The following is a 14,629-nucleotide window of genomic DNA, read 5'->3' on the forward strand; positions in this document are numbered from 1 at the left end:
TCACCTTCCACCCACTCCCCGGTTAACCTGTTGCAAACCAATCTTTTGCAACCGATCTGAAAACATTGCTTTTAATTCTGCCATTGCAATTTTGTTTCTTTTTGCTCCGACGCTATTTACCTCTTGTCCCAAGAAGCACAAAGAATCAAGAAACACTGAACCCAGAATTAAAAGATCTTTAGGCTTCTTGTAGGTCCTCCGGACTCCTGGTGCTGGGGATGGAAAACAAACACAGCAACCCGGCAACATCTCCAACGCACTGCTAGATTCGGACCCTAAACTCCTTGAATTCAAACGACTAAATTAGCAAAAGAGGCCAGTACAGCAGCAACTTGTTTGCAACAGCTCGGTTTCCTGTCTCTGGCTGCATATTCAAACTTGCCGCTGGGACCTGCCTCCTGTGCAGCTCTCGGATCTGGTTGGAGACAGACGGGGAAAGAAATCGAGGCTGCCAAGGGAAGGGAGGAAGAAAAATCTCCCCATGCCACACATTCAATTTCTCTCTCTCTCTCTCTCTCTCTCTTTTAAAAACTTCTTTCCCTCTTCCCACCCCCCGTTTCCCCTGGACTCCAGTTGAAGGGGGCAGAGCTCTGCAGCCTCCTAAACTCTGATTTGCTGCATTGGATCTCGATTGACAATCTCTCGCATCTGCTTTAAAAGAAGAAGGGAAGAAAAAAAAGTTTCCACTCCTCGATTAGTCAGGGGAAGGGGGACATCACTTGGGAGGGGAAGCCAGAGAAGAATCAGACCAAGAGGAGGAGGAGAGACGAGAGGGAAGCGAAGAAGGACCTGCTATACCAAGGAAGCAAGACACGCCAAAACAAAAATACAGTAACAGAGAAAGTTGAGACCCTCATCCTAGTTAATACCAATCAGACACACACGTCCAGCTCATGGCTTTATAAAAGTTGTTTCTTCTGGGGGGTGGGGGATCTGAGCCTTTTACTTTGATTTTTCTACCCCAGACCTAAGGTTGTGTGAGCGTTTGCTCAGTCTCCCCCCCAAGCTGATCTCCCTTTTATTGTGGACCATGGATACGCACACAAGGTGGAAAAGAAGAAGTTGGATAAGGACCAAAACTATAGCAATATTTCTCCTCTGTGCAATTTCTCAAAGCAAAGCAGGTAAGGCACTTTTGTTTTATCTGCGTTCTTCGTGTCCTTAATAAATAGTTTGCCTGCAGGCGACAGAAATAGTTTTCTCTCTCCCTTATTTAACTTAGCCTTGTTAAAACATGATTGCTGTTGGCTAATGTTCATGTCATCTGTGTCTGGAGCAAATATATGGGTGAACTGGCTGAAGGCTTCAGAAAACTTCTAACAAGAAAGAAAAGCTTGCTTTCTATTGCGCTTTGCAAAACAGTTGTCTTTTCTTACCCAATGCATTCCAAAAAAAAAAAAAAAAAGTTTTAGCTGCCTAAGTCCTGTGAATGCCATTTGTCAGGGGGCCCATAAAGGGGGAGAAAAGTTAAAACACAATCCTTTTCCCCCTTAAAACAGATCTGCCAGTTGCTGCTTTAAAAAAAAAAGGAATCAAAATGAATTTTGAGTGATTTTTGTTGTTTTCACTATACAGATATTTTGTATTAATTGTAAACGTGTCTTCTTTGCATAGTTTCTGCTGGAAGAGAGCAAACTTTTGTCAAGAAATAATCGGGTCTCTTCTCTCCCTGATCAAAGCAAGCGATCTCAGTGCAAAAAGCTTTTGCAAACTTTGCTTTTAGAAACTTAGAAAGCGGACGCCCTCTGTTGTATGCTGCCTGTACTTTTGTTAACTCAGTTTTGCATCCCCCCCCCCTTCCTAATCACCGTGGCTGGGTTTGTTAAAGGAGAAACTACAAAATGCAACAGTTGGGACAAAACCCAGCAGCTCCACGCGTCACCTTTTTGGCATTCTAGAAAAGGGAGACTGAGTCCTTGATTTTGTTAGTTACTTTTTGAGAAGTTTTTTTTTGGTTAATTTTAATACTGGCTTTGACAGTTATTAACTCTGGAATGCATAGGCTGGATAGATGAATATTGATGACTCTACCATGGAAGTTCTTTGAACTTACAATAGTTTAACTCTACTGAGGCTCTAAAGGGTACCTGCAGAGGTTTGTGGTCTGCGAATACTAAAGAACAACATTTATTTTGGATTTCCTTTTATAGTACTGCGGGAGGAAGAATAAAAGGAGGTTTTGGGGGCAAAGCCACTTTGATGGTTTTAAAAGGCGAGACAGGAACCATGATGGAGTTTTGCAGGACAGTTAGGGCCAACTGAATGGGTGGCAGCTAATGTCAAACTGAGATTCCAATGTTACTGACTAGCAAAAGCATTTAATACAGCCTGTCATAGCTTCAGCCTTAATTCTGAAGTTTGCATAAGTTCGTCTGGAAGCCCAGCCACTGTTTGGCACATTATGTGTTACCAAGACAAGCCATGGGGGATTCAGACCATAACAGAATAATGATCAATTATTGTCATTTCAAGGTTCTTCCTTCTAACCCAAGAGGACCTATTTATAAAAAAGGAGGGGAGGGACTTGTCAAAAATTGCAAGAAAAAGTTCTTAGGTGAGATAGAAAATATTTAGTTTTTCCACCACTGAAGTTCTAATATCACCTCAGAGCGACTCCCAGATGGTCTATTGCATTGCAAATCTATTGGATTATGACCTGGAGCAATTGTCTTTGGCTGGATAGGGACCGGATCTGATTTCCATCTTCGTATTTGGATAGAGGAAAGAATATTTTCTGGGACTATCCTCTTTCAAAGCAGTCAGCTCCTGGACGGTACATCAGTGCCATTGTATTACCTTCTTTTGTCATTTGTAGACTGCTAAATCCTTGTCAATTTCAGAAATTTAAATGGAAAAAATACAAAGTTTTTGCAGTCCTGTTGCAGACCAATTAGCCAGGGATGTATTTTAGTAGTGTCATTGCAGTTTAGACATACTGTCAGTCTATGTTCTTTGGAGTGCTTTTATGGAAACTACCCATTGGCTTCAGGGAGATTTGGATCAGGAGCATGGAGTTATGTCCATCTAACACTCATTATGGACTAGAGGTTCCATGCATCTATAACTGTCAGTGTATAGAAATCTTTCTGTTCTGAGTAGCATCTCTCTTTGAAGTGAAAGGTCTTGAATGTTCCCAGTGAGCTTCCTGGTATGTTATTGGATTACTCAGATGTGGGAGGAGCCAGATTTGGTTATTTAAAGGCAACATCTAACGTTCTTTTATCTGGTTAACTTCTCCCCAACCACAGTTAAGTTCTCTTTCCCCTTTTATTTAATCCCAATTTCTTAAAAGGACTAAAATAAAACGGAAATAAAATGCAATGAAATGAAATGAAAACTCACTTCTCCTTTGTTCTGCTCAGGAGCAAATACACCCCTGCTATTCAAGGGGGAAAAGAAAATTATTTGCAGACATTGATTTATTCTAGGGGCTGTGCCATATGTGACATGAGCTGGGCTGTCTCAGTGATTCCTTTCCAAGCCACAGTGACCCCTGTTCTGTTTTTTTTTTTTTACAAGTGGTGTCACATTGAATTTAACTGACAGACAAAGTTGGAGTCTCTCTTTATTTTTACAGATCCTCATAAAAGTGAATCAGGTTTCTGGGTGAATATTTTTGGAAACAGCCATTTCCTTTAGTGGTGGAGAAAAATGTAATAATGCACAGCATGGTCTTTGAAAGAAATTAAAAATGCTGGAAATTATTAAGTATTTTGTTACCATCTGTTGCTTCTCCCCTTGGCTGTTTACAGTAGTCTAGAATGAGCTAGGGAAATAATATTTTTAGTGTCTGGCCACTTAGGACAGTTTAATACTTTTTCCAGTTGAAAAGGATAGGAGTGGCTATACTGGGAGAAATATGACCCTGTTAGTCTGGAATGGATGTCAGGTGACGGTTCTGATGTCCAATGGAAAACGTGCATTGTGGTCCCATTGTTTGTGACGTGCTTCTTGAGAAGGGGGAGAATTATACCACCTTGGAACAGAACTTTATGGATAATCTGTTTTTTTTAATAAGCTACGGTAGTACATGCCCCATTCCGAAGTTGACGGGGATGCATCGGAGTCAGCTGACTAGCATCTCTTATTCAGTGAAACCATGTATATTCCAAAGGCAGGATGCAGATGCTTCTCAAACGACTCCCCCTTTCCTATAGTGGTCTCTTCCCCATTGTCACTTAGAATGGCATGTGGGGTGAAATACAGTGTCAGTGCCATAACCAAGGGGCCAATTCAGCCAGCTACCGAGTGGCCTCAGCGCCCAACAAAATCGATGGAAATTGCACACACTCTGTATTCAGCGTTATTAGGCCCCAGCACCATTGTTTTTTTGCCTTGACCCTAAATGACCAGAGATAAACATTCGACATGGTGGAGAATGCTCTGAAAACCAGCGCGGACAGGGGCATGGCTCCTTCTCCACTAAATACACTTAGGAATTGTCGGTGTCATGCTGCAAGTGGGCCTGTTAATCGGGGCCTTTTAGCCGTCAGTACCGGACCCTTTACACTTCCGAGCTGATTTCTCCTCCTTGTGGTATGAAGGCTGATGAGTCATTTTGGGTATAATTATCCTAGATCTGCAACACGATTCCTACTGGATGAAAAGCCCTTTAATAATAAGATTAATCCTATAAACAAAAGTATTTTGCCCTTACTCTTAGGGCATGCAGAAATCATGGCTCTGTTAGAACCAACAGAAGGAAACTGCACAGAGAGTATGAATCCTTACCAGGGCTGGTGCAACCATTTAGGCGACCTAGGCGGTTGCCTAGGGCGCTAGGATTTGGGGGGTGCCATTTTCTTCGGCAGCAACTGCGGCGGCCGGATCTTTGGCTGCCCCGGTCGCCACTGGCATTTAGGTGGAGGGAGCTGGGGCAGGGAAGCGCGGGGAGAGCTGCCTGCAGCAAGTAAGGAGGGGGCAGCACGCAGGGGAACTCCAGCTCACCCCTACCCTGCCTCCTCCCCGAGCACGCCGTGGCTTCTTCACTTCTCCTGCCTCCCAGGCTTGCGGTGCCAATCAGCTTAGGCGCCGCAAGCCTGGGAGGCAGCAGAAGTGAAGCAGCGATGGCGTGCTCGGGGTGGAGGCAGAGCAGGGGTGAGTACGGGTGGGCGGGGTGCCTCAAGGCGGAGGGTGGGGGGTGGGGAGCTGCAGCAAGGGGGCACCTCAGGGCGGAGGGAGGGAGCTGCTGTGGAGGGGGGCATCTCAGGGCTGAGGTGTGGGGGGGGAGGGCGCAAGGTGGAAGTTTCGCCTAGGGCATGAAACATCCTTGCACTGGCCCTGATCCTTACTATGGGAAAAGGGCCCAAACGGTCTTGTTTAAAGGGACAAAACCTCTCCCTTAGGGGTTTTCTTTTTAACACACAAAGCAATTGAAGCTAATCATTAGATTGGCATGGTACCTCCTGATTACTCTGACAGGTCGCAGCGTAGTGATAGTCTGTTTGCTGCAGACATCTGTCAGTTAAAAGTCTTGGCACAAGCTGAACATGCGGTTCCCATTTTCTTACTTTTCATACCCTTGTGCTATGTGCCAGGGATCCAGATGTGAGAGATGAAAGGAGAAGAGTGGGTGTGTGCACTGAGAAAGGAAGCCACGGAGGTGAGCTCAGATTCCCAGTTTGTGGCACTGGTAGGAGGATTAACAGCTCTGAGGATAAAGGAGGTTCTTTCAGCCACCACAAAAAAGTGCTTTTTGTAGAGGAATCATGTGGTTTGTTGGAAAGTCCTGAACATGGCATAAAATACGTTTCTATCCTGGGGCCGGTCAGAATCAAACTTGCCTTATTAACCAGGTATAACCCACTGCTTGAAACTTTATAGGATGTGTTGTGGGTGGTATTTCTCTCTCTGTGTGGTGCATATAAACATCTGTACTGTACCTGGCACACCATGTAACACTCTGTAGTTACTGTGTCTGCATTCATCTTTTTCCCTGTGGATCTTGAAGAATATGTTAAGAAAGGGAATTTTGGCATGTCTGGTAAAGTCTGAAGTCCTGTAAATAAACGGAAGTGGAGTTAGCCCTTTGTCATGTGAGAATAGTAAGGAATCACAGAACTAAATGCTTTCCTCCAGCACTGCATAAGGAACTTTATTAAGATAAAGAAATCAGCATTATCACTAAGCTATTCCTTTCTCCTCTTCCCCACCCTGAAAGTCTTCTGGCTATAGATTCAAAGAAACAGTACATATATCCTCATAGCCTCTTTGAATTTTTTTTTCAGAGGGAGGCACTGGCATAAAAACAGATGTGAATAAGCAAAATACACATATGTGGCATATACCTCTGCGTCAGTGAAAGTACCCATTTATAGACACATGGCTTAGATAATTCAAGGTTTCTGTCTGGACTTGAGAAATAAATCTATAAGAGCAGACTTTCCGGGAAATGGCTCTTTGGTCTGTTTTTAAAAATAGGAGATTTGGCAATTTATTTCCTGTGTCTGCCTCTCCTCCCTCTCCCTGCCCTGTCATCTCACTTTAATCTTTGTCCAGAGTTTAAGTGTACTTCCTGGAGCAGAAGTTTAATGTTAGTGATAGGAACATCCGTTCTCAGAGAGCCTGATCCAGCTTCCGTTAAAGTCAATGGATTGATTCTTATTGATTTCAGTGTGTTCTGGTCCATAAAGCATAATATATGAGTAAATTCCTTTGAGTGTTGAGTCTGTTTTTAAGATTTCAGGTACTCTGAGTAATAACAGTGAATAAATAAATAAAAAGATCACTTTTCCCCATGATACGCCTTCCTTCTTGTTGGATGGGACACCTGCTGGCACTTCTAACAGATTTATCTTTAGACAGCATGAACCTGTCTGTCTGTACTGTCAGTATGATAATTGTGCATGGATTGTTAGGCAGAGACTTTTCTGAAGCCACTTAAGAAATATGAATGCACCGTATCTGTTCATTTCAAGGGGGGACCATGTGTCTAAATCTCTTTTTGGCTCTGAAAATCTCAGCCATAGATTTTTAAGACCAGCAGGGATAACTACTCTGACCTCCTGCATCACACAGGGCCTAGAATTTCACCCAGTGATTCCTGCAAGGGAGGGAATTGTTCTTCCTTAGTACATTATTGACTACTCTGGGATCCTGTAGTTATTTAATTCATTATATGTGTTTGCATGTATTCTGTAGACTAGGGTGACCTGATAGCAACTATGAAAAAACAGGACAGGGGGTGGAGGTAGGCTCCTATATAAGAAAAAGTCCCCCCAAAATGGGACTGTCCCTTTAAAAACAGGACTTCTGGTTACTCTACTGTAGACAAGTATCAAATGCAGGAATAATTTAAGAACAGTGCCAGCAAGCGCCCTATGTGGCTCATGATTGGAGAGTGGGCAGAACAGTGTCCTGTAGAGATGGAATGGTAGAGTGGGAATACAGGGCATCTGGCTAGGAGTCATTTCTGAGTCTGCCATTGATTTGCTATGTGGCCACATCATCCCAGCTGGGATTTCCAAAGTGCCCTAAGAGGTTTAGACACCTGTCTCCCATTGAATTTCAAAATCCCAGTTGTAGTCCCTGAGTGCTCCATTTTATCCTTTTGCAAAAGGTCTGGGGTGATGCTGTTTATTTTTCTACCTTCCTTGCAAGCCATGTGGGAGGGAATGTGGGAGATCAGTAATCTAGAGATCCCCAGGCCAGAAGGGACCATTGTGATCGTCTAGTCTGACCTCCTGTATAACCGGCCAGAGACCTTCCCCCAAATAATTCTTAGAGCAGATCTTTTGGAAACACGTTGAATCTTGATTTAAAAATTGCCAGTGATGGAGAATCCACCACGCCCCTCGGTAGAATGGTGCCAGTTGTAATTACCCTCACCATTAAAAACTTACACTTAATAGATGTTTGTGAAGTGCTTTGTGATCCAAAAATGGAAGGTGTGTGATGCAGATTCTATTATCATTCTTGCTATTGCTGCTAGTTGAAAAAACTGGCAACCATCTTTTGGGGTGAAAAAAAAATCTCAACAATCTGGAAAGCCAGCTCCAATGACAATATTTTGTGGTCTAGGTTGGGGTCCATTGCCAGGGTGAGACCCATCAAGTGGCAGAGGCCAGCGACCGTCAACATCTTAGTTCTCTTCTCTCATCCTGCACCATAGTGTGACTCCACTGACATCAGTGATTGACGCTGGTCTTAAGTGCGAGGGCAGTGAGGTCCTTTGATGGGCAGCTTTCCAGCCACACAGCTGCTGAAACAAGCTCTGCCCTGGGTAGTGAGCCCCCAGGTGGAGGAAGGGGAAAAGCCACAAGTGTGCTAAGGGCCTTGCAGACAAGAGAAACATCCTTCCAGGGACATGAGATCCTTGTTCCGTTTTTGGTGCAAGCTGCAGACGTGATTGCTTTGTACTTGAACAGCCTTGTTTGCCCACAGGATGGTTGTTAGTAGTAATCATTAGTACGGCTCCATACATTCACAAGATACATTCCTTGCCCTGAACAGTTTTTACAATGTAAAACAGGAAAATGGGGACAAAGTTAAGGGAAAGCATGGGGAGAGTTTTGAGAATCGCCTCGGAGGAATAAACTAGATCTCTTAACTAAAAATGAAATTAAGGCATTTAAGCATAATGTTAATTTGGGATGATGTGGGGGCATGTTTAATTCCTTCAGATAGTAATCATTATTTGTAGTGAGCCAACAATGTGCTAAGTACTTTAGATGAATATGAAGACTAGGGGCCTGATTCAGATCTTGCTTGCATTGGTTTTCCATTGCCGTAGCCCCATTAACATCAAGGGAGTTACTGCCAGTTTGTTCCAGTGCAAGTGAAATAAAAATGGAGAACAAGATTTCCACTCCAGCGCTTATAGTCTAGTTAAACATTGTGCAAATAGGTATATAGGGGTGAAAAAACCCACTGAAGAGGAATGATGCAAGTGGGGTGAATGAATGCTGAAGTTAGGCAGCATCTCTTTAATTCCATGATTTAGCTATCTCTCTCTCTCTCTCTCTCTCTCTCTTTCTTTCTGTGTATGTGTGTGTGTGTGCATGTAGAAGGAAACTTGGGGATTGTCAGCCTGTTTTAATAAATCTGTTTGCCTGAGGCTCTTAAAGGAGGAAAGAGTCCATGATGTATTTTCCTTTGCAAAATATCCAGAGTGATCAGCTCTCTAGTTCTGTGTGTGGTGTCTGTGGGTTGCAAGCATGCAGTGTTGAAGGTTAGATTTGGTATCCTAACCGTTGAGTGAATACCACAGCCTCAACCAACAAAAGTTGTGTTTGTTTTCCCAGTTGTTGTGCATATCAAAGGGAGAATAAAGGCTTGTCTACATATGGCGTTATTCCAGACTAGGTACTCCAAGTGAATGAAGCTAAACCAGAAAAGACTCTTATTTTGAAACACGAGTGTCCACAGATGGCGTTATCCCAGAATATCTATTGTGATTTAAATTCACACGCTACCTTAATCCGAATTGTCTTTGAAGTGTAGACAAGCCCTAAAAAGGGGGAAAACCCTGGTGTGTGTCTGATGTGCATGCACTAGATACGTGCACATGCACAGCCACAAGTTTGTCCCAGCGTATACGTTTACAAAAAGACGGTTTTCTTCTAGCTTTTGGGATGCCAGGACTCCCCTGTTCTATCTTGTGTTACCAGGAGTGCCTTTATTCAAAGCCCTGGGACTCAGCACTGAGCTATGCAATCTGAACGTTACCAATCATGACTGCACTGCATGAGTAAGCACAGGACACAGATGAAACTCTCAAAGCCCCGTCTTGGCCTGCACTGGGTGCAAAACCTGGGACGGAGTCTCTTGGGGTGAGGAGGGGTCTATCCTGTGGCTGTTCCAAAATCCAGGACAGAATTCTAGAGGGGATTCCCCCTGTGGTATTGCATCCCACATGTACACTCCATGGCTCTTTTTATAAAAGGAAAATGATCGTTGCTAGTCAAGGACAGTGACTCATTCTGTGAGTCATGCAGAAAGAATCCAACTGTGTCTGGGGTCCTCTGAAGGAGGATTTCTTCATTGGCTCATGGTGGTCAGCTGACCTGCTGTTGAGGGAGTCCCCATATAATAAAGAGGGATCTCTTCTTCCCTTTGTTTCATTCAAAGCTGTGCTCACTGAACACAAATGACAGCGCTTTCAAATTCCTTACTATTTTACTGAGTCCCAGGGTCAGAGCCGCTGTTGCCCTTTGAGCCGCTTGAATTACTACTGCTTTTTATTATTATTTTTTTTAGATAGCAGTTTCTCTCCAACGGAACCCATCCAGGCTATAGCTGGAAAACTGGCAAGAATAGCAAATTGGAAGGCACTGAACCGTCTTTTGTCTTGGTGGTGTGTGTGTGTGTGTGTGTGTGAGTGTGGTGTGGGTGGGAGGGGGGGTGGTTTGGAAAGCTTTCAGCACAGAAGGGCCCTTTAAAAGGTCTTAATTCATGAGCTTGTTGGAAGATCTTCAAGTCTTGGTTGGGACCTTTGCTAAACACGTGGAGTCAGTAGGGGTGACATTCAGTCCTGTGCAGAGAGCCTTCACAAGGCCCACGTACTACGGAAACTCTCATTTGCGGGGGGGGGGGGGGCTGTGTTGGTACATAGGCCCCTGCTGTCTCCCTGCATGGGGGTGAATTCCACCCGAAGTCCAGCGGAAGGTCTTGTGGCACAGATGAGATGCTTTTAGCTGTTAAAAAGTCCTGCTGAGGATCCGTAGGGCTCTGTATCCAGGCATGGGGGTATATGTGAAATGGGCATGTGCACTCTGGAGTGTTTTCTGACCTAGAAAAGGCCTTTGGAAGATCTGGACTGTTTTATCTTTATCAGCTCTTCCTCCCAGCATGCTCCTGTTAGCCTCCCTACATCACACCTGATAGAAGGAGGCTATCGCTGGCAATTCAGCGTGCTGGGGCAGAGCTGGAGAAAGAGGCTCATCGCACTCCAGGAATTTCCGTAGTTTCTCAGTGGGCTTCAGGTGAGAGGGGTATTCCGAGGGCTGGGTATTCCTGCTGTAACGTATGCAGGTGCCTCATTCTCTGTGCCTCGCGAGGGTCCTAGCATGAACATGAGGAACAAAGCTAGTGCAGACTGAAGGCCCAAGCCTGCAATATTCTGCTCATGAAGCCCATGCCGGCTTGGAGTGGCTCTCTGTCACTCTCTGGGATGGATGAGCCTGCTCCAGCCTTGGGGAGGAGAGCAGGGTTTTGTAGCTCAGGCAGTAGAGGCTCTTGTATTCAGATCCAGAGGTCCCAAGTTCGGTGTCCGCTGTGGATGACCCACCCAGAGGTGTGGCATTATACTCTAGATTTCTTTAGGAGTAAAACAAGGACTAAGAGTCTGATCCAGCAGATGTGCTGGCATCAATAGCAATGCAGCCACTGATGGCAGGGTCAGATAGATGAGTAACAGCTTGCAAGACTGGGCCTTTAAATAGGATTGCATTTGAGGCCTGATGCAGAGCCCACTGGAGTCTAACAGAGAAACTCACGTTAACTTTGGGAGGCTTTGGATCAGACCCTGGGTGCTTTAAGGACCCAATCTTACAAGATACTGAGCAACTTCTGGAGGTACCAAGTGTCCTCAGTTCCCATTTACTTGACTTGGAGCTGTGAGTGCCCAGTGTTTCCAGGCATTGCAGGATTGATCCCTTAGCTGCTATAGTGACTTAGAAGTCTTGGCTAGGATTCAGCATGGTGCTTTTAGGAGAGAGAGAAAAATGCCCAGAACTACAATGAATAAACAAATGCAGTTCTTATCCCACTCTGATCTCTGGTATCTGAGCACCTTCCACTGGGAAATTAAGCTATGTGACTAACATCTGCCACAAGTGGTTTGTTCTCTCTCTCACCTTCTCCGCAGGGGGAGAATTGTGTCTGCAGTGGAAAGTTGTGATTGAGTAGGGCTTTGTTTTGGGTGGATTTGTTATTTTTAAATATCCATGCTGCTCTGTGCTTTACATGAGAGGAGACTGATCAGAGAAGTGTAGCTGGCACTGGGAGCAGAAGGTGGTGAGATTGGGATGGTGGTAGGAATTTGTTCCATAGTTTGGGACTGGCCCTTGAGAAAGCTCCATCTCCTGCACAGATGGGCTTTATCCTGATGGTCAGAAGCTCCATTGTGCCAGAGGAGCGGAGTTGTCAACTATAGTCCTCATCTCTGAGCTTTAGACCCTTGTAGAGATGCTGGGCCCAGGTCACTGAGCACCTTGAAGATAAGGATGAGCCCTCAGACTTGCCTCGGTATTCTGCAGGGAGCCGCACAGAGAGCAGAGGATGGGAGTGATGTGTGTGCCATCTGCCATGCTGCTGAGGAGATGCACCACAGTGTTGTGTACTAGCTGGAATTTCCTAAGAGCTGAAGAGTTCATGCTCAGGTCTATCGCATTCCCCTTGTCCAGACAAGAGGTGATAAAAGTGTGGATAATAGAGCCCAGATCATTGTCCACCAGGTGGGGATGGAGTGTCCTAGGCAACTGGAGGTGGTAGAAGGTGGTGTGCTGCTATGTGAGAGCTTAGCATCAGCCAGGAATGTAGGAATCCTCCTAACCTATGGATTATGTTGGGTATGTGCCTTCAGCCAAAGGAGACTGCTGCATCATAGCTGCAAACGCTTCAAAGTCCTTTCCTTTGCTCACCCGCATCACCTGGGTCCTGCTCAGGTTCAGCTTCAGATATTTGGTAGTTGCATTTTTCCATGCAGAACATTAACCCTCTCCCTCATCTTTCAACCTCAGCTTGCTGCAGAGAGCTTCTTGGGGACTGCGTTCTCCAACTGCCTTACTCTATATCAAAGCCTTGATTCTTACTGGAGTCAAATCCACTCAGCTATGTGCTGAGTCTGCAAGCTGGCTTCCTTTTTTTTAACTGTCAATAGAGACCTTTGTATGAAAAAAGAAAAAGAGACAAATGTGGGAAGAGCGAGCGAAAGTGGCAGGCGAGGACGACAAAAAAAAAAAAGGGATGGATGCATGGAAAAACTCGTTAAAATACAAAGATGATATATGGAAAAAATGGAGGTTGGCAGCATGCTGTAATCAGCCACTTGGTTATTGTTCGTCAGTTTCAGGTCCTTGAAACAGAGCTAAGCACTGAATGTGCAGTTAAAGTGATGTCGTGGTTTTCCTGTGGACATGTCTGGAACCTCATCGGAGCAAGAAATAGAAAAACTAAACTAAAAAGTGCCCATTGTGCAGTTCTTCTGTTTTTTTGAGTTGCTATTTCTTTTGGAAGCAAGATGCTCCTAACATTGCTTGGGGTCTTGAGGCTTCTCAAAGATCGTAGAAACAGAGAAATGTAGGGGTGCAAGGGACCTGGAGAAGTCACCAATCTGAGCCTCCTGCACTGAGGTAAACCTAGACTATCCTGTTCTTAAAAACCTCCAATGATGGACTGTCCAGAACCCCTCCTTGGAAGCCTATTACTGAGTTTTGCAGATGAAAACCATCACTTCTTGTCCTACCTTCTGTGGACACAGAGAGCAATTGATCGCCATCCTCATTAGAACAGCCCTTAACATGTTTGAAGACTGTTATCAGGTCCTTCCCTCAGTCTTCTTTTCTCAAGACTAAACCTGCCCAGTTTTTTACCCTTTCCTGGCCTGCATCCTGCAGGAGGTCAGACTAGGTGATCTTAATGGTCCCTTCTGACCTTAACGTCTATCAGTTTATGAGACCAGGTTTTCTAAAGACGTAGTTTTATGAAAAAACAAATCTACCATAGTATTTATATATTTACCATGCTGGAGTTTTTCTAGCAGCTTAGGCAGTAAACTGGATAGAGAAAGGATGGTCTGAGGGTGAAGGCATTGAAATGAGACTCAGGAGAGTTCATTTCTCAGCTCTGCCCTGGACTTCCATATGACATAGACTAAGTCACTTAATTTCTCTGTGCCTCAGTTCCCCATCTTTAAAATGGATATAATACATCTCCCTCTCTCTCCCTTTGTCTTGTCTGTTTGGGCCAGAAACTGTTCAGGGCAGGGACCATCTTACTCTGGGACAAATCCTCAGCTGGTGTAAATTGTCAAAATCTTCATTGACCTCAGTGGAACTATGGTAAATTTACAGCCAGCTGTAGAGTGCCTCGTACAAGAAGGCCCCGATATCTGGGGGAGGGGCTTGTAGGCGCTGAGATAATACAAATAATAATAATACTGAGCACTGAATTGGCCTATTTATGGCCTATTGGTATGACTCATGTGGGCAGTGCTAGAAATTCAAATCCCAGGAGAATCTTGGCTGGGGGAGTGAAAATTATGGCACCTATCCAGCAGGCCGGACTAGACGATCCCAGGCCTTCTGTTTTATGTCACCAATTCATAGATTATATCTTTAAAAAAATAGTGAAATATAAAACTTTTTTTTCTCATCCCCAACCCCCCGGGTTAAGTTTCTGGTTATATTTGAAAAGGCTGATGGTTGTTCCTTTGTCGTAGGAACAAAAACATAGCGTGCTCTTCTGTTAACAGAACCTGTCTCTGTGGTACACGTTGTGACTTCTTTGAGTTTTCCGTGTCATTTTACAGCTTTTCTCTGTGCTTCTGGTGTAAACCATATGGGAGCATGGGGCGTTGTGCTGTTAGAGAAAAGGCACTATTCTTCTTAGGGCAAATTGAACCACTAAATATGACCAAGTATTGAAAACACGTAAGGGATTCCCTGAACAGCACGGCAGATACTTCAGC

At 44.6% G+C, this 14,629-nt stretch overlaps 1 protein-coding gene across 2 annotated transcripts in view; it reads left to right on the plus strand.

Annotated features, from left to right (window-relative positions):
* The first annotated feature begins 496 nt into the window (after positions 1 to 496).
* Positions 497 to 14,629, plus strand: part of COL5A1 (collagen type V alpha 1 chain) — a 243,899-nt gene continuing 229,766 nt past the window's right edge. Inside the window, exon 1 of one of the 2 annotated variants that reach the window (XM_030535663.1) lies at positions 497 to 1,124. In XM_030535663.1, coding sequence (XP_030391523.1) covers positions 1,031 to 1,124 — 94 coding nt within the window. In that variant the 5' untranslated portion in view covers positions 497 to 1,030. The remainder of the gene's footprint in view (positions 1,125 to 14,629) is intronic. The other variant, XM_030535661.1, reaches the window with a different exon arrangement.

This window comes from Gopherus evgoodei, chromosome 16, assembly GCF_007399415.2.
Source record: "Gopherus evgoodei ecotype Sinaloan lineage chromosome 16, rGopEvg1_v1.p, whole genome shotgun sequence".
Lineage (NCBI taxonomy): Eukaryota > Metazoa > Chordata > Testudines > Testudinidae > Gopherus > Gopherus evgoodei.